A 25,370-nucleotide genomic window follows, 5' to 3' on the forward strand; every position below is an offset into this window, starting at 1 on the left:
AAAAAGAAAAATAAGCCTCAAGCAAGGCAAAGGTAAGCAGATTTTAAATGAACAAAAGACAGGAAACATAAAATCCAGACTTGCAGGCAAAGGATTACTTTCATAGAAATTCAACGACGAATGCAGTCATTAAGCCAACATTTAGACTTAAACTGAGGAACTTGAGGATATAAATTTGAAATATTTGTGTCTCCTCCTATTCCATCAGGAATTTTTTCTCCTAGCATATTTTTCTTACAAATGATTCAGGGGCAAGGAGAGGAATTTTACCTGATGCCTACTTATTGGCATCATTTTAGATAAAAAGAAAAGGGAGGGAGGAAGCAATGCCTATTGGATAGCTCACCGGACTTGGAAAGAACTGAGTTCAAATCCTGCCTGAGGCAATTATCAGCTGTGTGACCCTGGGCAATTCACTTTAATTTCTCTGAGCCTCAGTTTCCTTTTCTCTAAAAATGAAGGCAGGGTGGTGGTAGGGGAACCTAATGGTCATCCGAGGTCTTTTCCAGTTTTAATGACTGTATGAATGGTCAAGATTACAAAGATGCTAACAGATTCGGTCCTAGCAAAATTTCAGGTAAGTAAATTATGGTCCCCCTTTCTAAAATAACCTTTTCTAGTCAGGACTACTAAGCACTTGGAAAGAAGCAATTTATTTCCCCACCAGAGGAACATTTATTGGAAAAGAAACCCATTTCTTTTTTCAGGGAGTCAAGTAACTAGGCCACCAAAGTTAATTTTCCACTGTAACCCCCTACGGAGAACATGGTTTATTCACTGCAGAATGCAAACTTAAAAAAAAATAACATTTTTCATCATCAACAGTACCGACATAACATTTTCTTATTTGTCAGAGAGCTGAAGAACCCAAGTCTATTAATTACATGGATATGATGGCCTCATCTGAAGGATAAAACCAGAGACATGAGACCTGCTTCAGTGCCACCAAGGATTTGGAAATGGCCCCTGCTGCTCCAACACTGCCCAATGCATGGTGCACTTCAACTGAACAAGCACTGATGAAGCACCTCGTCTGTGCAAGGCACCGTGCTAGATTCCGGGGTGGGTGTCCAAAGACACACAAAAAAAGTGATGAATGACAGGCGACCCCACCAAAAGTTCTGTCACAAGCCAGACATTTCTCGTCAGACCAATTTATAGGTAGAACAACCAGCAAATAGAGCAATGGGTGTCATTCCTCCTGAACTTCCTTCTCTTCTCCTCCCCCAAGCCCAGGCTGCCCAGATCCCTTTAGAAGGGAGACGTGATTCACTCAAACTGCTCGTAGGAGCTGGGAATCAGTCACCTCCTGGAATCCTTCCAGTGAGATAGAGAACCACCTGCCAGGGTTTAGTGTTGTTTTCTTCTACCAATGCATCTTTCCTCTACACCTTATCTACAACAATGGTGTCAAACTCAAAGAGAAAACAGGGGCCACTGAACCATACGTAAGGATTCCAGTAAGCTGCATGTTGACTTATAAAACGACATATTCATCTTTTCTATGTTCTACTGTATTTTTATTTATTTTGTCAAATATCTCCCAGTTACGTTTCTGGGTGTGTATGACCCCTCTGCCATGGAGCACTGAGAAGTCAAGGTCATGCAGTCAGAATGTTTCAGAAGAAGGACTCAAACGCAGGTCTTCTTGACTTTGAGGCCAGATTTTTATCCACTAAGCCACACTGTCTCAATACAAACTAATTTTCTCTATTTCCTAAAAAGTATGGAGAGTCTAGGATTTTATCCGGAGGCAGGGAATATACATTTTTGTGAAGGGAAAGAAAACTAGCCCATCGATAGGAGGGAGAGGTAGCATGTTCAATGGGGAGAGCATTTGATCTAGGAACTGGGTGATTCCTGACTTTGTTAGCACCATTCCAAGATTTGCCACTGACTACCTCTGTGAACCCTTGGGCAAGACACTCAACTCACAGAGCCTAAGTTTTCTCATCTATAAAATGAAGGGCCTATAGAGTCTACATGACTTTTTTTAAAGCCTTTTACTTTTGTGAAATTCTGTGGCTCTATGAAAATAAATCAGGGGTGTGCTGGAACCAGCTCAAATAGGCTCTTAAAAGTTGATTGTTAAGCTTTCCTTATGACGACTTACATCTCAGAAATCAGCAAATGCCACAAATCAGGGCTGGATCTATTGTTTCATTGATTATCTGGACTTAAAGGAAGGGATGGAGAAAATGTTAATAATGCAAATTAAACTTAATATGTACTATGTCATATTAATATGTCATATGTACTTTTCTGGGGTGGGGGAAGGAAGGGGTCAGTTCTTAAACATTTACCAGCACATCCCTGAATTCTCCTTCCTTTCATCTCAGCTCAACATCACAGAAGAGGAGAGAAATCCTTTGCCCAACTACACCACCAACCCCCTGGAAATCAGTCCTTACATCTTCAGACTCAAAGACATGGCAGATCATTTTGTACTGCCTCTTCCCATCCTGGGATGGATGAGAGGCTTCCACATTATCTTGGGAATTGGAACGGGGCATTCGCCTGCGGGCCATCAGCACGACAATATTCCCAATGTCTGCAATGTAGGAAATGGTCCTCAGAGGGTGATCCATCATTGTTTCCTAGAAGGGTTGCAGGGAGAGAAGAGGAATGCTACGGTCAGGGACCAGAACAGGCGGTGACATCTAACCACACTTATCTCAGATTTGTGCTTTTTCCACACCTCACTCAAGAGGGCTTGTGAAAAACAGCCTTAAAATAACCCTCAGTACAGGGACAGCTGTGTTGAACATAAAGACCTAGTTTCCAGATTTATGGACGCCTTATCCTTGCCTTCTCAATACTCCCTCAGCTACTCCCCAGTAGTGGGGAATCAATTTATGGTAGGTGAAAAGAAAAACTAATTTAATTCATTTTTACAACCAGTGTAATATTTGTGAGAGATGCTGTAAAACATTTGTGGGGATGGCTATACTTTAAAATAACAAAAAAACTTCTTACCAGGCTGACCTGGCTGAATTTATGGATCTGAATTTAGATATTTTAAGTCGAGGGGTTCTTAAACATTTCTGTGTCATGACCTCTCTTTTGGCAGCTATATTATTCTTCTCAGAATAATGTTCTTAAATGTATAAATATACAAAAGATTACAAAGAGAATCAATTATATTGAAACAGAGCCATCAAAAAATTATTTGAAGTTACTTTAAGTTTTCAAATAAATATCTGACATATTCTCTCTATTTTTTATATTTCCATAGCTCGTACAATAGAGTTAAGGAATTTTTCTGTATGATAGTACAAAAAGAAAATAATTTAACTCCAGTAGATTGGAGGGTTTCCATCTAGGATGCTGGCAAGAAATTTCTATCCTGCCAAGTTTCAACCCCAGGAAAGGCTGTCCCCTATCTATACCTGTGTATCTGCATTCAAGACTTTTATTCTCTGGGTAGAGATGAAGAGATCCACTTCTGTCATGGGCTGAGATTCTCCTTCAGGAGCCTGAAAGAAGCACCATGAGGCATATTAACACCCCTGTGTAACCATGCATCCTTAAGAAATAGGTTAAGTCACAAACAGGGGAACCAAGACACAGTCACCAGAACAGCAATGCAGAAAATATATTAGAGCTTGCAAAAGCTGAAGGGGAGACAAAACTATGGAAGCTGGGGCTGTAGGCATGAAAGTGAGTTAGAATCATTGTATTACATGGCTTTGTTTTTAAAGTTAATTCCCTTTGTTTTTCCCCCAATGGAACAGTGTAACCCACTGTAGCAAGAATGAGTTGTACAAGCATTCTCTACAGAAAAAAGAAATGATTCCAATCCTCATTTGAATGAGAAGGGCACTTTCAGCCAGGGTATCTTGATACCAACAGCCCAGGGGCACTTAGGGTTGGTCCCAAGCCTGGGCTGCTGAGGAAAATGTGGAGGGGAGGTGCAAATCAAGATCTTTCAATGCAGTTCTGGTAAGAAGGTCTTCAGGATCACACAAGGGCAACAAGAATCATTCTAGCAACAATCCACTCCAGAAGTTATACAATTTATAAAGATACAGACCAAAATGCCTGTGCTGTTGAGATTAATAGTTCATAGGCACCTAGAAGCTTCATACACAGAACTCCTCAGTTAGGATTATCTCTGGGTTGAATTGTGAATGTTGTGTCTATGTGTGGGTATCTATCGGTACTGTCAATTTTTTTTTTTTTTGCATCCAGCAATTTGACATATCCACAAATCGAACGAAACTCTCATATGCTGAAATGTGAAGGGAAACTTTTTTTGAGTTAAGCTACAGTGGAATCCAAGTCCCTTTCGTATCAATCCTGTTTAATGGGTAGAAAAGACGGGGGCTACTACTGCCTGACCCAAGGAGTATTTCCAATCTTTGCCCTGTCATTCATTCTTGGCTCTAACATGAAATGGCAAATGACAAGCAACTAAAAATGGCCAGTTTAACGGCAATTGATTTTTTTTTGGTAGAAATGCTGGTTTTATATGGAGACTCAAAAGTAAATCTGAACAGAAACTTGCTGGATGCAGAAAACAAAAACAAAAAAACACAAAAGAGGAGGAAAAGCGAAATTAAATAAAAGAAAAGGACAGGCATAACACCAAGCTGATGAGTTTGTAGTACTGCACCTTCTTCTTGCTTTTGGCTAATTTCTGGGCCATCTGCTTAGCATGGAATAAACAGAGACAGGAGAATGGTTAGAGAAGGATTCGCAGAGACTCCAAGTCAAAGAGGGGAGGGGGATTTACAAACTGACCCCAAGGGCTTGGTCTACTATCCTGTCTACTTGGATTTGGGGGAGAGAAGGATGACCTTGAAACATTTCACTCTGAAGAGATTCAGTTTTCTAAGAATGGATTCAGTAGCAAACCCTGCTGTCACTAGCCATAATGTGTCCAGAACTAGTTAAGATTTTTTCTTCCTTACAAGAAAAGCGTTACTAAGGGTTCTTCCTGATATTTTATAACTCTGTATACACCAGTCCTGCATAAATGATTATCAAATTAATGAAAAATCTGAAGACCCTGCTGCCTCAAAGTGATGGGACCGCCATCTTGGTTTGGTACTCACCTGGTAGGAGAGCTCATTTTAGTTCCAGCAGGAATCTCTGCTTCATTAATTAATTAATGATTTGCTGGGCTGCCTTATTGTGGAGAAACGGGATGAGTCAGGCATCAAATATCACTTCCTAGGCACTGGAAGGCCTGAAAAACTAGCAGACCCCATAGCCTGCACTCACTAAATAGTTTTCATGGATGTTTTTAAGTTCATGATGAATGTTTGACTCTGAAGAAGTCGGAAGGCAGCAGCTGCAGGGTTACCCCCTAAATATGATCTAATTATGGTGTAATCATTTTAGCATCTAAAAAGTAATTTTCCTCAGGTTGTGTACAACATGACAACTTGGTGACCCTAAGACAGCTGCCAGGGAAAGACTCACCCTGTGTTTGCCGAGATTCTCACGTTAAATAACCGTTTCTGGAATTCTGGAGGGAGCTTTCATCTTTTTAACCCTGCAATGACCGTGATAATCCAGGACTGAATGTCCTACCAAACAAATCATCAGTATCCTTTGACAAAAAAACCTAGTTGATGTCCTGAAGAAGCAGATGCTGGCCAGGTCCCATGAAGTGAGATATGCCAATCACAGCAGAGATGTCCAAAAAAACTGAGGGCAAAGTTCCCCTCAGAACAGGTCAGAAGGGAAGCAGATCCAATGTACAAATGACTTGAGCAAAAGGTCCTTTCAAATAATTTATACTGAGTCTATTTCATTTTATGCAGCTGGAATAATACCAGATCAAGTCTGAAATCCTAGTGATTTGGAACAAACTTACATTTATGATTTGGATAGAATGCTGAAAAAGATAAGTTGGCCTAAAGCCTGAATTATAAACTAGACTAGAGAAAAGTGGTCCATAGAAAGCATAATGAGAACATGCATTATAAAGCAAGAAAAAGCAGCATCCATTTAAATCCTCATGTTTCATGTGATTAATTAGGGCTTACTACCCAGCTGGCTCTTGAGTGACCTAAGTAAAATGGAAAATTGCATATTTAACCATAGCCACACCAACAGCTTCCATTCTGCAAATAAATTGAAACTCTTGGGGGAAATTGTTTTTTATTTTAAACTTAAGTCACCCACTTAAGGATGGAAAATATCTTTTATAAGTAAATGATGAAAGGCAAGTGTATAAAAAATATATGAGTGACTAACCATGCAGCTGTGACAAGGATGCGTTCTAAAATGTGTAGACCAAAGAAAGCCAAGATACAATCCATGATCTTGGCCCAGGGCATAACTAATTTATACCTCACAATATTAGAAAGAATGGAGAAATATCCATTGAGTTGAAAAAATGGCATACTGTGTAGAGAAACTCACTTGAGATCAATTACTTCACAATGAACACTGCTGTTGATTCCTCTTTTCCCCAATCTAAGAAAAGAGGCCAAGGGATTCCTCCTGGAAACATCTAGGGGATTCTCGAAGAAAATAATCACTTCTTGTGTGTTCATCCTTTGTTGCTAAAGAAGACCATGCCGTCAAAGAAATGAGGACATGACTTGCGCTTGACTTTGTTCTGAGTGAGGGAGGGCTGTGCAGGTCACCAGCCTCACTTCTCCTCCAGAGTCATCTGAATGCAGTGACCAGATATTCATCAGGATGAGTAGAGATGACTCAGGATGAGGAAATTGGGGGTAAGTGACTTGCCCAAGGTCACACAGCTAGTGAGTGTCAAATGTCTGAGGTGAGATTTGAACTTGGGTCCTCCTGACTCATGCACTGGTGCTCTTAAACAAAAGCCAAAAGGAATACCTATGGCAGAAAAGGTCAATAACACCCAGAAATTCTAACCCTGGAGGGTCATTCACATGCAGCTATGATACTACTCATCCATCTCTCTAAAATGGCTATACTGGGGGAAGAAATCAGCTTCACAGATTCCTTCTTTTTCTTCACTGTTCAGGTCAAATGATGCAGGGGCAAGTCCCCTGGAGACCGTGAAACCAGGCTCTACCTTGTGTAACCATAACCAAGCTGTATGAGCTTGGGCAAGTCATTTAAGCTCAGTCTCAGTCTCCCCATCTAGAAAATGAAGGAAATTATATTTACTCTACCTACTTTTAAGGCAAGCACTTTGTAAACCTTAACGTGCCATATTAGAGCAAACTGTCAGCAGAAATAATGCTAAATGAAATTATTTCATTTCATTGGTGTAGGGTGAGGAAACTCCTTGCCAATTTAGGTCAGAACCTGCAAGATAGCCAAGTAGTACAGTGGACTTTGAGTCATGAAGTCCTGAGCTCATTCAGCCTCAAACACCTCCTGGCTAAGTCACTTAACCATGGTCTCAGTTTCCCCTACTGTAAAATGAGAATGCTAACAGTACTTGCCTCTATTACCCTGCTGCTGTGAGGATTACATGAGAAAAAAATATTTGCAAATGACAGGCACGTATTTCAAACGCTTGTTTCCTTCCTTCTCTGAAACTTATATTCTTAAAGTTGCCTAGAGCTTTGAGTGTCTTGCTCTGTAGGACTTAAACCCAGGTCTTCTTGGCTTCGATGCTGACCCACTACACCATACTACCTCTCAGTATTATTAGCAATAATAATATTTTAGGATACTGTAGATTATTAATAGTCCTCAGACTTCTATTCATTAATGGATTTGTAAAAAAATAATTTTCTCAGTAACAGTAAGTATACAGACTGTAATTATGACTCCACTGGGAGTTGCTAATTCAGTCTAGTTAGTGCTACATGAGTGTAACGTGGCAATGCTGGTAATAAAAAGGATGAAAGTCAGTTTCAAAGTCAAAAATCTCCAATGGGATAGTGTCTAGCTGATGGACCATGGATATCCAGGTCACAGCAGGAAGCTCCTGTATCACACAAAGTTTAAGCAGGTAATTGCAATGAACCGCAGAATAAACAGCATCCTGTAAATCAGGGGCAACAGGGAGTGGTTGGTCTGATGGGAGAGCAAACAAAGAAGGGAAAATGTCCTGAGGTTTGTTTCTTTGTTCTTCAGAGATTTTTATCATCAGTTCAGCCACTTATTAAGGACTCTGATGAATGGATTTTTTTTTTTAAAGTCCATACTGCTCTTCTCCTCTCCTTATATGAGTGCTGCCCTTTAAGACCTAAGGCACAGATGCTCAAATGCTTCCTCCTCTTGATGCTTCTAGCTAAGCAGTGCAAAGGGCACTTACCCACTCATTTCTGAAATGTCAGGCAGGTATTGAAAAGTATGACACCTTCCTTCATGATTGGTGCCTGGGAGGTGCAGCTCTATGTATGTCAGGGCAGATGTTCCTCTGGATACATAGCAACACAATCCAACTTAGGTTTCTAAACATCTCAAGGCCCAAATGTATGTGTTTCCATGTGCTGATATTCTCTCTAATTCCAACAATCCAACAAAATCAAATTTTTGGACATATTAGTTCTTCAAGTTTAAAAACTGGAGGCTGGGTGTAAGCTCTTTTAATCTAAAAAAAAAAGAATTTAAATGGATGTAAAAGGAATGAGGTAGAAAATATTTAATGGAAGGCAATGCTTTTATATAAGCACTCTCTAAAATGATATTTCTGAGTCATTAATGAAATAAATTTGCCATTCTATCACAAATTAATTAGCTACAGAAAACTGCTCTAAGCAAACACAGCTAGGTCCTAATAAGTGTGAATCCTCTGAAGTGGTTGCATCATTCAAATTCACACAAGATATTTCCGTTAGGGTGGAATTAATGACCACATTTTACATAATTATTTCTCTGAATAGTGTGGGTTGGAATAGGTGTGACCACTACGGGGTGGAGTTCATGTTTTGCACAAATCAAGTCCTAGCTGTATTCAATTCCTACCTCTCCCCTCCAAATCTGAATCCTAGGTAGAATGAAAATATCTTTGTAACTAGATGTTCTTCAACGTTGTGTTTCTGACTGACAGAGCTTTCTACTTCATGTTCATGTGGACCATGAAACTTTGGGATGTCAACCCTGCAAAAATGCAAAGCAAATTTTCCGATCTGTGTCTGGTAGCTGAATGTATTTTAAAAAGGAAAAATTAACACCCTATTGAAGACCACTGAGGAAAGAGGATTAAAAAAATATATTGTGCATGAGATCTATCTTCTGATACCACCACAGGCCAATATGTGAAAGATTCAAATTAGATTTAACATGTGTTTTCCTAGATAAAAGTCAGAAGGTGTTTTATTTCAAACACTTAAACATTTGAGCTAGCTGAAGACTTATAGGAGTGTTCTAAACTAAGGGCAGTGGCAAAGTGATGTCTTCTGGATCTTGGAAATTAAATATGGAAAGAGGGCTGGATTGGAAATTAGAGGACTGGGTTCCAATCTCAGCTATGCTACTTAGTACTTGTGTAACCCTAGGTAAGTTATTTAACTTCTGCTTGCCTCAATTTCCTCAACTATAGAATGGAGATGATAATAGTACCTACCTGCAGGGCTGGTTCAAATGAGACAAAATTTGTAAAGTGTTTGGCACACAGTAGGTGCTAAATAAATGCTTATTCCCCTGCCCTCCCTCTGCCTCCCCCATCCCCACATTTGATGCTCTGGGTCTCATTTTCTACATAAAATAAAGGCTACGGAGTAGGTGAGCCCTGGAAAGAGAGCTAAGAATGCTAAAATCATCATGGAAGATGCCAGTTATACCTTTTTAAAATGAACAATCACTTATTAAGTCCTTTGATGTGTATACTCACCTTTCTTACTGAACAGCTCTCTGACCAGTTAATGGTCCCATTCAGGGAATTTCCATTCAAGAAGTCTTTTCCACTAAGACTAAGCTGAACTATCTTTTCTTTGTCTGGAATCATTTAGCCCTTATCACATATTATCTTGCATAATTCCAGTTACCTTTGAGTTTCTTGTCTCCTCTTCCAGAACATAAGTTCTGTGGGAACAGGAACCTGTTATAACTTCTTGGTAGGGTGCCTTGCACATTAAGTAGTCTAAGGACATTTGTTCAGTGATGAATTCAGCACTGTCTCTAACTCCTAGGCTACTGCCTTCTGTCTCCCCATCTTTCTCCTTCCAGAGTTATCAGGCAAGCACCATGGCGGACCCTAGGAATGTGTCCGAGGAAGAGACAGGTAAAGAGTAGGAGGTGGGTAGCCAAGTTTCCTCAAAGGTACTTGTGGCTTAAAAATGCACCTCCAAGAAGAGAAAGCTTCAATTTACCTACTGAAGGATTCAAGCCTAATGCTTTATTAAAATCAGAGCTTAAACTCTTAGTAGTTACAAAGGTAGAAATAAATGACTGTTCCTCTCAGGGATGCTTTCCTTAATGAACTGGGTTTTCAGTGCTCCTGGTTAAATGCATAGGGCTATCTACGAATTGTATCTAAGGCTTAAATGAAAACAAAGTCCATAATAAATAAATATGAAGAATCAAACCTACTCTGTGTAAATCACTTTGCTACTCAGTACCTGAGTCTGATACTCTCTTGTATAACCAGAATGCATAAGAAATCAATGAAAATAAAATCTTTGAGTTCTAGTTACAATATTCAATCCACTTCTCTTTCAGATTCTTCCAGATTCAGTAGTGAGGACATGATCTAAGGGAGTATGGGGTCATAACTGGGTCAGACCCTTGATTTTCACTATAAGAGGTACTCATATTATTGAATACAAACTCCTCAAGGAAGAGATGGGCTTCCACCTTCAACCACTCTGATAGTTTTAAATCCCTCCTACAAACAACATAACAACACATCACAGACGCTTACCTTGATTCTGCTTACTGCTTCCTGTGCCTGCATCATTCGGACATTCTTGGACGGGGTTTTGTCAGAAAGCAGCTGGGTGGAGCCAAGGTAATTGGCTGCAAAAATGATGCCATCGATCAAATCTTCAGGATCACAGGGGCCTGGAACTGTAATACAGAAAACCACAGCTGTGAGCAAAGCCACATTCTGCTGGAGACAGGCAGAACACAAACTACTCAACTTTACGTTCCTTTTCACTATCACTAACACATTCAGACAAGTTAATAGCATATCTAGGCTTCTCACTCAATCTGCCTATCCAGCAGTGTACTCTGACAAACTGGTGAAAAGGTAATCTATTTTTTTCTTTATCCTCACTAATGGGTTGTTTTCAAACAAAAGTGAAGACATTTTTTTTCCCTTTATAGCAATTTCCCTACTCCCTTACAATTTATGTAGAGAAATGATATGAAAAAGTATTTAGATGAGACATAAAGCATGGTGATTATGTTTGCTGGGTGAATGTAAAACATCATTCCCTATTCCCTATCACATCCTTACACAACTGTCTTTAGAGTTTGGGAGACCAAATATCCCAAAAGGGGCATGTGAATTCCAAAGGTTACAGTATCTTCTTAATGGCACTCTGCCCTGATTCTATCAGTTAATTTCACACTGCCCACCATGATAGTTGTACAAAGCAACGTTCCCAGGATGGAGCCATAAAGACTAACTCTACACCAAATTCTCCTCTATAATGTACTTAGTAAGCCACTGGCATTACATTTTTTTTTCATAGGGGTATAGGCTCTTAAAAGAAGACTGCAGAGTCTACTAACCATGATTTACAATTAAGCCCCATTTTAAACTAAAATTTATTTGGTAGAACTTCCTTTTAGTATATCACTTTTAGATTTAAAAATTGTCTTCTTTCCCTAAGGTTTTTATATCTTGCCCCATAGAAATCACAGAATAGTAGAGCCAGAAGGAACCTCTAAGGGTCCAATTTCCGCATTTCATAGATGAGGAAACTGAGGTCCACAGCTAATTAGGGGTAACACCGTGAATATAACCCAAGCAGACCTCCAATTTTTTTCCCCTACTTCATAATGAACCAATCTTTTCCTGACTCTTAAGAGAATTCAGTTCTGCTGCACTAAATAACCATATAATCACAGGCTCTGTAAAGGTACAAGGAATCTTAACAGTTCCCTCGTTCTGGGTCCTATCTGAAGCATAAATCCCTATCTTCAACATCCCTTGATGACTCCCTCATCTTACAGGTGAGAAAACTGAGGTGCAGAACAGAGTACGACAAATCTCTTGGCTTGCTTCCTCCTTCATTGCAAGAATCAACTTAAATCCCATCCTCTGGAGGAGGCCTTTCCCTCTGTATCCTCCTTCCCAAGCAGGTGCCCTCCCTCTGAAATGACCTTTCATTCACAGTGTATATATTTCATATGTATAATTATTTACATATGTCTCCCTCATCAGAATAGGAGCACCTTCAGAGCAAGGACTGTGTTTTTCACTTTGCTTTGTATTCTCAGGGCTTAGTGCAGTGGCTGGCACACAGTAAGTGTTTAATAAATGTTAACTGACTGACTGACCTGCCCAGGGTCACAGATAAGTGTCTGAGGTAGGATGGGAACCCAGTCCTTCCTTGCCTTGTCTGCCTGCTTGTAAATCCTGTGGCTCCTATGGCTATCTTAGTTTTGCTTGTGGGAGGGCCATGGGGAGAACTCTTTCAAATCCTTGCATTCTACTTCCTTTTGACAGCCTTTCAAATAATTAAAGATAAGAAATATTACTGGAAAAGATATCCTCTTCTCCAAGACAAACATCCCTAGCTCCTCCAACTGAATTTCAATTTAGCAATCAAAGAGAACGGACTTTGTTTTGCCTACCATGGCAACCAACACATAGTGGGTGCTTAATAAAAGTCTGCTGATTTAAGTTGGATGCTGCTCCTGGTCCATTGGCCATGGACACAATCCTTGATTGTGTGAAGTTGATCATGTCTCCTCTTGCAGAGTAATTCTCCAATGAATTTAATTTTTACCTGAAAATGCCAAACTCGTCTTGAGCTCAAACAGCTGTTCCAGATAATAAGCTGCTTACCAAGGCAGGAGAAAAAATAATCCATTCATTTTCCTCAAACTACAAGTACAGTAGTTGCAATAGAGAGTCAAGCAGTCTCCCCAAAAAATCTTTAACAAAGCACTAGCTACTAATTAAATAAGGGAATCTGTTATATGGCTTATTTGGTGTTTTTAACAAGAATGATTTCTGCAGCAAACACTATAAGAAATGCATATCCCTCTCCTCAATCACAGGAGATCCATACTCAACATTCCATAATGAGTTACTGGGGATGAAAAGCTTTTTTTTTTCTCTTTTAGCCTTTATGGATGTGATAAGAATTCAAGGTAATACCCATAATACACAAGCAAAAGCCTTAACCATACACCAGGGAAGTGTATACCTGTCTACAATATCAAAAGACATTTTTAAGCTATGTAATATTGATGTACAGCGACTATCCCTATCCTACTGATGGAATTATTTTGCAGCTCAAATACCGTTGTTTATGACAACATGATGCTCATAGGGATAAAAGAAAAAGGCTACAAAGAATGCAAAAGGTCATAAGCCCAAAAAAGAAAACAGAAATGAACTCTTTCCAGTAAGTCTTAATTGCCGGTGCATATTACATGGCCGTCCACAACCCAGAACTAAGTATCCTTTGAAAATATTTCCTTTCCTTCTGAAATAGTGTGGGTGTGTACATGCACTTCAAAGTAATTCAGATAATACTGAAATGACTGGATAAATACCAAGCATCTGGGGGACCAAAATATTGGTCTTAAATAAATAATAGGTTTGATATATGCTTTCACTTCATTTAACCTTCAGTGAAACTGTATGCAATCAATTCCACTGTAATGCGTTCTAACAGAAAGCCTGGATTCACCTCAGAGTTTAGTATTTACTCTAACCGTACGAATTAAAAACCAAATTAGATATTGGAACGATCACTTTTTTTGAAAGGTCAGATTTAGATGCGACATGCTCTAGCAATTTCTGTTAGCAATTTTACCTCTATGTGTAATTCACTGTATTTAGTTTGATGTGGAGGTGGACAAATATACACATACCATAGAACAAATATACGATCATGCTATTGTTAGGTACTTGACAACCCCTAGACATTGAATACACTGTTGCTGATATGAATTTAAGGTTTTAAAAATGCTTACTGATTGATTAAAATGTCTCATTAGAAAAAACTAAGACATTAGCATGAGATTTTATTAGCTCAGACAAGATTTCTAATAATTACAGATTACCCTTTGCTTTCTTGATTTGTTCCTGCTGTTTTTATTTTAAACCAGAATGCAGGAAATCAACTTAAAAACAAAAAACCAAACCCAACCACCCAGGTGGTAGCTACTGTTACTACTCTGGGTTTCAATGGTGCAGATGAACAACTTCAGTTTTCCCTCAGTTTATACCTATAGAATTATAAAGTTGGAGAACACCTCAAAAAGACATCTGGTCCTTTAAATCATATTTGAGTTTCCTCAGGAAAACTGGAGCATATTTTATCTTTAAAATAGACTGGTCTCTCTAAGTAGCTTATTAGAGTTTTAAATGACCAACCTAGGCATATTGGTAAATCATTCCTTGCAGCTAATCTAAGTCCCTCCATTTCCATTTGGAGATGTTTTAAAACTGAGGTCCATTGGAATGGGAACCAGGAGACCCAAGTTCTAGTCACAATTTTCTCACTGACTAGTTGTGGGACCTTGGGTATGTCACTTCACTCTATGCCTCAGTTTCCTCAAATACAAAACGAAAAGGTTAGTCGACTCTACATAAATCAAAATAAGGTTATTTCCAGCTTTAAAATGCTATGATTTTATCATTCTAAATCAGTGAAGATTGTTAAAATGTCACCTTGTAACCTTCCTTCCTCCTGGATGATATATTCTCTTAAAGTACAGCATTACATTCAGCTGAGTTCTAAAAGATTTATAAATCACTCAGTGCTTGATTTATTTTTTTCTCCCATCTTACCTTCAACGTATGTTGGGAATGAAGCCAAGCTTTTCCTTGACTGTAATTAAGACAAAAAAGATTTCAAACAGGGGAAAGCATGCTCATATATGCATTAATAACCCATCTATGCAACATGAAAAATAAAAACACCACCAAATAGCAGTTATTAAGGGGGGGAATCAACCATTATCTTTTAGATAAAGTTGAAATGCATATAAACATAGGTACTTATCATTAGAGGTTATCATTAAGTGCTGTCTAAGTCACTAGCATTTTAGACAAGTAGGAAGTCTTAGAATCCATGTTCAGCAACCTTTGGAAGTTTTTCAATTTCTATGTTCTGTGAGTTGAAAAAGAAAATCATTTTTTGAATGTCAGGAATGGTTCTAATTTTGAGATCTGGCCAGTAGCAAAAACACAAGGTAATTTATATTCTGAAAAATTGGAATTTCCATTAATAAATGATTGAGTGTGGGCATGACCACAACTACAGAAATTAAGAATTTCCACAGGGAAGCAGTTGTTTAAAGACCAGATTAACCTCCCCCCAGATGTTTTTTGGGGTTCCTTATTCTCTTCCTTGTTCATTTATTAATTTACTTTATCTGGAAATCATCCATTCTTTAAATCACTCCAGCTTACTATTACAAAATGAGAATACAACAAAGGAATAAGGAATGAACGCTTAAATCTTCCTAAACCAGGCACCACTAGATAGGAGCCCGGATGAATACTCTAACTTAGGGGGCTCACAGGACAATGGGTACAAGGATTTGGAAAACCATCAGAAATTCCAGATCACCATATATGCCAAGCTGTGCTCACGGCAGCAATACTTACCATTTGGTTCTTAAAAACAAAAACAAAAAACCCAACTGTCTCAAGAGTAAATCAGCATGTTGCAGAAATAGAGAATTTGTCTTTAGGGATAGGATCTAGTCCTGTGATTCCATTAGTACTGAGAACTGCTAGGTGAGGGAACTCCCTCTCCTAATATAGGTTGGGAGCAGTATCTTCTCTGTGACTTTTGGTTTTAGAGGGTTGTCTACAGCATAGAGTGATTAACTGACTTGCACATAGTATGTGCCTTTAAAAAAAAAAAAAGTCTGTTGAAATGAATGGAATTGTGAAAGTGGTATTTTTAGGTTTTAAACTCTTTGAGGGCAGGGATTATTTTTTGTGTCATTTTGTATTCCCAGGGCTTAGTGTAGTGGCTGGCACCCAGTAGGTGCTTTAAAAATGTTTACCGATTAATTAATTAAACCTTTAACTTTTCTACACCGGGACTGTACCAGATCCTAAATGTTTATTACAAAGTATTCTTCTTGTGAGAGACAGCAGAATTCTGTGTTCTGGGAATGAACGTCAAGGCCCGAATCTCTGGTCTGGGTCTAAACACTTTCTTGATGTAGGAGGGGTGGTAGGAAGGAGAGGGTGAGGATGCCAAAGGTACTCATTCATTTTCCAGGTAGAGTCCCTCACATGAAACATGGAAAAAGCAGTATTTGCCTCACAAGGGCAAAAGAGAGGATTAATTAGCTAACATCCGCAGAGAACTTTAGAAATGAAAATGTTGAATGTTATCTAAACTACTCAGGTCTAAGCTAATGACATGTAATCTAACATAATTTAGAAGAGTAAAAGACCTTCAAGTTAATCTTGAAATGTGTAACATCTGGCAACTCATTAGAGGTAACTTTTCATGGAGAGTGTCCAATGTAATGAAATGGCTCATTATTCCAAAAGTAGAGTCGGGATATTCCTCAAACGTCTTTCCAGTTTGAAGAAGGGTAAACTGTGTTTCAACCTAAGGGATAAACCCAAGGGGACAAGAAACTTGGGATAATGGCTATCCGCTGACAATGCAGCTATAGAAAGAAATGCATTAAAGGGAAACCAAAAATGGAAGCCTATAGAAAAGAGGGCCATCAAATAAATATCTACAAGTCTGTTCCACCAATCTGACTTTCACTTAATCCACAGACAACAGAAGCAGGACAGCAAATATGTTATCTGACTTTGTGGAGAGCACAGCAGCAGAGCCAATGTAATTCTGATTGACTTGACAGTCAGTTAAATAGCTCCAAAGGAAAGACAGTCCTTTTTGGCAAGGCTAGAGACTTTTAAATGCAATTTGTGCCCCTGAGCTAGGTGGCTATCTGCCTGAGATGTCCATTTTGCTCAGCCAGAGTGACTCAGCCCCTGGCTATATCCAATTACCCAACCCAGATCTGTTTGTATCTTAACTGGGTAAATGAATACTTTATTGAATGCTAAACTCAAGGAGAGCCTCCTGGTTACAGACCGGAATACAAAAAGAATCATTCTACAGCTCAACAAACAAACAAAAAATCCTACCCTTTTAGAAACACAGGATGGCACTGCTTTTCCCCCTGTTTCTTCATATCTATAAATTCATCACTAGTCCATGACTGGGGCAGCTAGGTGGTGCAGTGGCTAGAGCAAAACAGACACTTGTGTGACCTTAGGCAAGTCATTTAACCCGTTTGCCTTAGTTTCTTCATATATAAAATGGGAATCACAGTAGTCCCTACCTCCAAGAGCTGTTGTAAGGTTCAAATAAGATAGCTGTAAAGCACTTAACACAGGGCCTAGCATGTTGTAATTAGCTGTTATGACGATGATGACTATATTTTCTAGATTCTGAAGCAGTTTCCAAAAAATTTCTTAATGAAGAAGTATCTACTCCCCCCCCACTTTAAAAAAAGAGAAAGAAAAACAAAAACATGGTAAGAAATTAGTCATATCAAAAAAAAAAAAGTCTCATTTTGTATCCGGAGACTATCACCTCTCTGGCAGGCAGTAGGTAGTATGCTTCATCCATGTATGTTTTTAATGGGAAAATTATTTTCCTAAATCTACAGAATGGCTACCTACTGCAAGCATGGAAGGTTTTTAAAAATCATCTCTTTTTAAAGACCATGCAGAAAGAAGGGCCAATCCTTACTAAAACTGAAAAACTAACATTTGCTTGTATGGACGTTATCCAGAGTTGGACATTAAGACGTCTGATTAGCATTTTGTTTTCTACTAGGTGGGCAGAAAGAGTCTAATGGGGTCACCTAACCCTTAGTAGTCAAGTGCAAATTTAATAAAGGCACTAAACTCCTAGATCAGAGAAAGCCAAAGGCTACGGAGCAGCAATCTTCCTAGGGATTTTCCTGAAGGCCACCTACAGATGAATGGAGTTGCTAGGAGGCCTAGGAGGGCACACACTCATCTACATATTTGCATCTAATCAACACTTACCACAAACACTTGCAGGCCTTTCAAGCAATTATCAAGTTTTGATTTGATTGCTATTGCCTGTGGGGCTGCCGTTCTTGACTCTTCTCTCCATTTCCTTCTCACTCAGTCATACATTATAAATTAAGTGTGAGGCAGAAAATGGGAAAATTGAGCAAGTAGGCTGGTGAGAGGGCCGAGCCATCCACTTGGTCATAGTTTAGTAAGTCCTGTTGTAGAGTGAAGCATTTTGCAGATTATAAAGCACAATGGGATGTACTACATTTGAAATGTTTGTTTGTTAAGTTTAATTCTGATTGATTTTAAAAAAACAACATTCCTCCTTGACTGGTGTTCAGTAAAAAGTGGGTAACCTCCCTACAGATAGTTGTTTTTTATTTTCATTTCATTAATGTGGGGGGCTCCAGGTAAGAAATTCCCTGTACCTAGATAACTTTGCATGAAACTGCGAAGTTTCAGCATAGACAAAATAAATGTACCTCGGATAAAAAGGTAAGAGATGAATGGGGAAAAAATCTTTGTATCATAGTTCTCTGGTGAGGTCTTGGTGTTCAAGATATATTTGGGATTTATGCAAATACAGTGACTAAAATACCCACAATCTTTTGACCCAGATATGCCATTACTGAGCTTATAGGCCAAGAAAGACAACGAAAGAAGTTCCTACATACACTAAAACATTCATAGCAGAACTTTTAGTGATAGCAAAGACGTGTAAACAAAATAGATGCTCATCAGCTGGGGGATGGCTAAACAAATTGTGGCACATGAATATAATGAAATGTTATTATTGTCTAAGAAATAATGAACATGATGAATCTGGAGATGATCCATATGAACTGATACAGTGAAGTAAGCACTGCCTAGAAAATAATATACAGGACTCTAGCAACGTAAACATAAAGAACTAGAACACACACAAACCCAAAAGTGAATGTTGCAAAATTATAATAAACAAGCATGTCTCAGAAGAAGGGAAACGAGAAGACACACCCATCCAATCATTCTGCAGAGGGGGGAGGTTCACAAGTATTGCACGTATTTTTGATCAATTATGCTGAGTTTTTCTTCTTTGTTTTTTTAATCCTTATAAATTACCATTTCTTATGTGGGATGGCTCCCTAGGAGGGAAGGAAGAGGAACAGTGGGAGAAACGATGATGCTACAAGCAAACAAAAATAAATAAAAAATTATCTAACAACAGCAACAAAAAAAGAAAATCCCTGTACCGCTGCAGATTCTCAAAGTGCTCTGCAACTTTAGGCAGGTAGGTGTCACAGTGGATGGAGCAGCTGGCCTGAAGCTAGGAAGACTCACATCCCGCAATTTAAATCTTGCCTTAGAAGCTTACTAGTTGTGTGACCTTGGGCAAGTCACTTAACCAACCCTGTTTGCCTCAATTCCTCATCTGTAAAATAAGCTGGAGAAGGAAATGGCAAACCTCTCCAGAATCTTTGCCAAGAAAACCCCAAATGAGGCCACAAAGAGATGGACATGACTGAAATGACTGAACAACATAAGAGGCTGTAACCTTCCCCAGTGTCACAAAAAGGTCTCAAACCCCGATCTCTATTTACCTGGCTATGCTTCCCCTCATGAGTAACAGATTATTTTACTGAAGGTAAATAAACGTAAGTTATCTGTATCTATCTTGTTTTTAGCAAAAGGAAAAAAATAACACAACACAATCATTCATTTTGTATTTTAAATTTTTAAACAAATACTTTCTGTGTTAATTAGACAACTGCAATAAACTGCAATACTGAGAAGCGACTGAGCTCCCACACAGATGATATCAGAGTTCAGTATCAGGTTATTAATAGGTACAAGTGGCAATTAGTGCTAGCATTTATTTGTTAAGAGTATAAAAGAGGTCAAAGAGAGGACTACAGTTTTCCTTCAGCGAAAGGTATTTTGTTTCAGAATTAGAGGAAGGTCACATACCAATGAGATCAGAGGCCTCTCTGCAGGAGTCTTGGAAAAATAGTGGGTGCTGACCAGCATGGGTCCCAGGATCTCTTCTTCTAGGAGTTCCTTACACCAATGAAATTACAAGTCAAGTACCTAAGCCCCAATTTTTCTAGACTGTTCTAGAACTCTCTAAGGGGAAGTAAAGACCTAAGATTCCAATCAAGTAGGGAATTCCCTGGGAAAGAAACATTCTGTACCAAACCTGTACTTAGAGTTGTAAAGAGTTTGTCTGCATCCAAGTGTTTATCTAAGTGACTTGCCTAAAGTCCACAGGCTAATGGTAGAGGCAACATGTCTTCTTGACTCCAATTTTGGCCCACTATCCATTATGACATACTGTCTCCCTTTAGCCCCTTTTAAAAAGCTGAGTCAGCACCCATCATCATCACCATCATCATCATCATCATGTTTCCCTTAAAATGGAAGTAAATATATAATGGGGAAGGACCACAATTTACTAATATCAGATGTCAAGACAGGTTATCAGAGAGGCAAGAGGGTTGGGTTTTTTGCTTTTGTTTTTTAAATCTATCTCCCACCCCAGACAACCCTCTAAATTAGACTTTACCATTTGGCAAAGTTGACTACCAACTTTGATGAAGGAGGTTTCCTCTCGGGGGAGTTCACAACACCAATGAAATCACAAGAACAGACCAACACAACAAAAAAAGGAATACATTAGAGAACACATTTAAAAGCCAAATTTTTTTCCCCTACTTTGAATTGGTTCTGTAATCTGTAAGAAAGGAAGGAGAAAAAGGGCAAAAGAATTATGAAAATGAACTGGAATTAGAAAGAGAAGGACCAGTGATATTGACAATGGCTACACTCTACCTCTTTGTTACTGGAGGATTCTGCCAGGTCATCTTGGTGATGCTGTCTGCTCGACGATTCAGCACCGCGGGGAGAGGAAGAATCAGGAGATGGAGACTGGACATGGTAAGGAAACAAAATCAGGAAAACCTGAGTGATTCAGTGAACCTCTTGGTTTTGGGGATGGGCAGAGAGCTCTAAGAAAGGCAGAACATAATTGTGCAAACGTTTAAAAAGTTTTTTATAGTCATTATTTCTCTGGGTAACATGGCTAGAGTAGATAAAGATGGCCTTGGAGTCAGGAAGGATGAGACTCAAATCTAGGTGAAAATCCCGCCTCCAACATATACAATTTTTGCCTGTGATCAGAGGCAAGACACCCAATCTCTCCATGTCTCTAGGCAATTCCTTAATACTGGATGGTTGGTAAATAGTAAAATGGTAAAATCTATGCCTGTGAAACATGGACAGCCTACCAGCACCATGCCAGGAAACTGAATCGCTTCCATTTGAACTGTTTTAGGAAGATTCTGAGGATCACCTGGCAGGATAAGGCACCAGACACTGAAGTCCTTGCTTGAGCTGAACTGCCAAGCATTCAAACTATGCTTCAGAGAGTGCAACTCCGATGGGCTGGCCACATTGTTCGCATGTAAAATGTACACTTGCCAAAAAGACTATTTTATGGAGAACTCACATGGGGCAGGTGATCACATGGTGGCCAGAAGAAAGTCTCTCTCAAGAACTTTGGATCTGATTATGGGACATGGGAGTCATTGGCACATAACCGCTCAGCATGGTGTACCCACATCAGAAAGGGTGCTATGCTCTATGAGCAAAGCAGAACTGAGACAGAACAAAGTAAATGTAGGATGCACAAATTTGGAGTAACCACCCCAACTGTTCACACAGACTATCTATGCCCAGTCTGTTGTAGAGCACTCTGAGCTCCTGTTGGTCTGATCAGCCATGGTCAGACGCACTGAAACGTGAGTTTATCATGGGGATGTCATTTTGGTCCTCTTCGAGAACGAAAGACAACAACCAACCAACTTCTTTCTCTTTCTTTTCCTTCCTTCCTTCCTTCCTTCCTTTCTTTCTTCCTTTTGCTCTTGGCTTTTTTGGTTGTTGCTGGAACATGGCTGACACAGAAATTTCTTTTGTATGACTTCATTGTTGCAATGGGTTTTATATTTCTCAACTTCTCAACGGGTGAGGGAGGAAGAAAATGTGGAACTGAAAGCAAAGTTGAATTTTAAAAGAACCCTATGTTATAATATTACAGATCTTCACCACCCAGTACTCCTTGCAAAGATGAAATCACAGTCTGGGCCAACCAAACCAAACTAAAAACAAAACAAACAAACAACAACAAAACAAAACCTCTCCCACAAATGAATGTAAGAGGTATAGCCTATGCTAGATTGCTTACTGTTTGGGGAGGGAAGGGAGGAGGGAAGCTTAGAATTTGGAACTTTGTCAAGAAAACCCCAAATGGGATTATGAAAACTCAGACATGACTGAAATAACTGAATTGAAACTAAATTAACATTTATTATAAATGACTAAATTGAGTAAACAAAAGAAGTGACTTGTTCACAGCTACAGAGATGTGTACATGTAAATATCACTTGATAACATAACTCCCAAAGCTTGATCCACATGAATGATCCTTCTAACATTCTGGTCTCTCACTCACCCTCATTAGTGCCAAGGAGGACAAATCATACCATTATCTGAAACTGTTCTACCACTGAGGTCCAGAACTCTGAAATCTTTTTTCTTACCACAATGTTCTTGTCTTTCCACCTATCTTATTGCTTCCCTCTGCTCCCTGTGCTTGACACTCCTGATTTCTGTTTGGCTGGACCACCACTGGTCATCTTTTATATCATCTCCAATTTCTCCTTAAGTGGTTCATTTCCATCTGTTTGTAAACCATTCACTTTTTTCCTTCTTTTTCCCCAATTCTACAAAACTTTCCCTGACCTTTCTCCTGCTTCAAGATGTAACCTCATCTCTATCCTTATCACTGCCAAACTTCTAGGGAAAAAAATCAGTCTAAGCTCACTGCCTCCAGTCTCTTGGGACTGCTCGACCCCCTGCACTTTGGCTTCTGACCCTCTCTACACTGTCTTTCTGAGTTTACTAAAGGCTTCCTACCTTCCAATTCCAAAGAGCTTTTTGCAGTCTTCATCTTCCTTGATGCTTTTGTGGCATTTGGCATTACCAATCTGCCCTCCCTTCTGACCAGTGTATTATTCTTTGGTGTGAAACCATTCTCTTCTGATTCTCCTGTTTGTATAACTCACTAAACACTAAATTCCTTAAAATTAAGGATTCTTTCATTCCTTCTATTTGTGTCTCTAACGCCTGGCACATGGAGAAGACAATAAATGCTGGTTGACTGACCTTCTTCTCGGTATCTTTGATGTTTAATCTTGAGTCCCTAAATGCAGGTATTGCTCATATCCCAAGTCTTTGTCCTTGACCCTCTTTTCTTCTCTCTCTATACCCTCTTCCATGATACTCCATCTACTCCCATGTCTCCAAAACACCTCTCAACACACTGACTCACAAATCTCTATTTTTGCCCACAAAATGGAACTCAATTTCTACAGCCTTGTATTTGTAACTCTCCACTGGATATCCCACTGGCATCACAATCTCAAACTGTTCAAAATTGAACTCAATATATTCCCCTAAATCTTCCCTACCTCCTAACTTCTTTATGTGTATTGATGGCATCACCATCCTGGTTGGAGATCTTGGGAGTCATCCTTGACTATTTCCTCCCCCCTCCCTCCCTACATATAATCAGTTGCAAAATCCTGTCAATTCCACATCCACAACATCTCTCTTATCCATCTCCTCTCTTTAATTATTATTAATGACATTAGCTCACATTTGCACACTGTTACAGTTCAGTTAAATTTAACTTAATAGGCACTACCTAGGAGGGAGCTGAGAGGCCACTGAGTCCATCCCCTTCATTTTACAGATCAGATCAGGTAACCGAAGCACGTTAAGTTACTTTTCCAGGACCACACAGGTTCAGAGGTAAACATCAGAGGTGGATCTGAACCCAAGTGCCTGGACTCTACAGTCAATTGAATGATGGCAAACACAAAAACGGTCCTACTCTTAATGGCCTTAATGTTCTACTAAAGCATTTTCTTCACACAAACCTCATCAAACAGAGCAAACATTACTCTTATTGAACTGATGAACAAACAGATGATTAGAGAAATTAAGGCACTTGCCTATAGTAACAAAAGTGGCAGAGCTGGAACCTGAACCCAGATCTTCTGACTCCAAAATTATTATATGATTCTGCTTTATACTTGCACTATCACCTGAGTCTTCATTATTTCTCATTGGGCAGGTCTGATTATGTCACTTACCTGCTCCAAGATCTTCACTGCCTATAGCTTACCCTAAAAATATCTTAATTCCAAACTAATTTTCCAGCTTCATTTCATACTATTTCTTTTCCTACACTGAACATTCCATTCAAACTAGGCTACTAATCATCCATCCTGCCTCTGTGCATATATTTAGGCTGTTCTGCATGTCTGAAATGTCTTCCCTCCATACCTGTACCTGTGAAAACACTTCTTTTCCTTCAAGACTCAATTCGGATAGTTCCTTGAAGTCTTCATTAATTCTTGAAATGTAGTTATTTTTATCTTACAGACTGTAAACTCTTTGAGGGCAGGCATTCTTATGTAAACCCTCAGCATTTAGCATAGAACCATGTTCAAAGTAAATACTTATGAATTGTTTATTAAATTGAATTTCTTCAGAGACTGTATGTAAGAATATCAATTTTCTGGGTTCTCAAGAGTTTGCTCATTAGGCTTCTGGTATATAATATCTGAATCCCCCTCTCCTTTCAAGTCAACGAAAGATTTTTTTCTTCTCATTTATCAAAGTTTTTTAAAAAAACAAACAACTTGATAATAATGCAACATATAATTAGTTATTTTTTGCCCCTGGGTCATGTCTGTGCTTCTGAAATGAAAAAACAGCTTAATTAACTACATTACACACTACCTCAATTTAAAATGTTTATTTCATTAATTTACTTCTATTTTCCTTAATATGATAAAGTAGGAAAGTTATCAAAGGCTCTGTGTGCATTATATCATTAAAATGATAGGCTAGATATAATGTTTTTACATATACATCTTTACAATGAAGTGAACTTACTATTAAATTATAAAGTAACATTAAATGTTATTTAACACAATTTGAACACTCTGTGATAGTCATCTGTGAAAATATTTTAATCATTCCCTCATTTCTCTCCCTCAAAGAGAAATGTACTCCTGTATATCCTCAAATCAGAAAAGCTATGGAACTCACTTTAAGAGTAGGAAAGGAGACCAAGAAAACACACAGAAAGCACCCTGGGTACACACACACCTATCCACCATTTCCCAAGGTAGATGATGAGAGGCATTTTCACTGCAAGGCTTAAAACTCTTTTCTAGCTTCTTGAATGAGTTCTAAGCTT

General features: G+C 38.9%; 1 protein-coding gene across 10 annotated transcripts in view; it reads right to left on the minus strand.

Moving 5' to 3' along the window:
- APBA1 (amyloid beta precursor protein binding family A member 1) overlaps positions 1-25,370 on the minus strand; it is a 278,713-nt gene that overhangs the window by 31,813 nt on the left and 221,530 nt on the right. For 4 of the 10 annotated variants that reach the window (XR_011967451.1, XR_011967450.1, XM_072611193.1 and 1 more), the window contains 7 exons: positions 20,873-20,968; positions 20,012-20,101; positions 14,819-14,858; positions 10,760-10,905; positions 4,616-4,648; positions 3,390-3,476; positions 2,412-2,597 (listed from right to left, as the gene is read on the minus strand). Coding sequence is in view for 8 of the 10 variants with exons in the window: in XM_072611193.1 (XP_072467294.1) it covers positions 2,412-2,597; positions 3,390-3,476; positions 4,616-4,648; positions 10,760-10,905; positions 14,819-14,858; positions 20,012-20,101; positions 20,873-20,968 (678 nt within the window). In the remaining 2 variants the exon portion in view is untranslated. The remainder of the gene's footprint in view (positions 1-2,411; positions 2,598-3,389; positions 3,477-4,615; positions 4,649-10,759; positions 10,906-14,818; positions 14,859-20,011; positions 20,102-20,872; positions 20,969-25,370) is intronic. The other 6 variants (XM_072611227.1, XM_072611212.1, XM_072611207.1 and 3 more) reach the window with 6 other exon arrangements.

This window comes from Notamacropus eugenii, chromosome 1, assembly GCF_028372415.1.
Source record: "Notamacropus eugenii isolate mMacEug1 chromosome 1, mMacEug1.pri_v2, whole genome shotgun sequence".
Taxonomy (NCBI): domain Eukaryota; kingdom Metazoa; phylum Chordata; class Mammalia; order Diprotodontia; family Macropodidae; genus Notamacropus; species Notamacropus eugenii.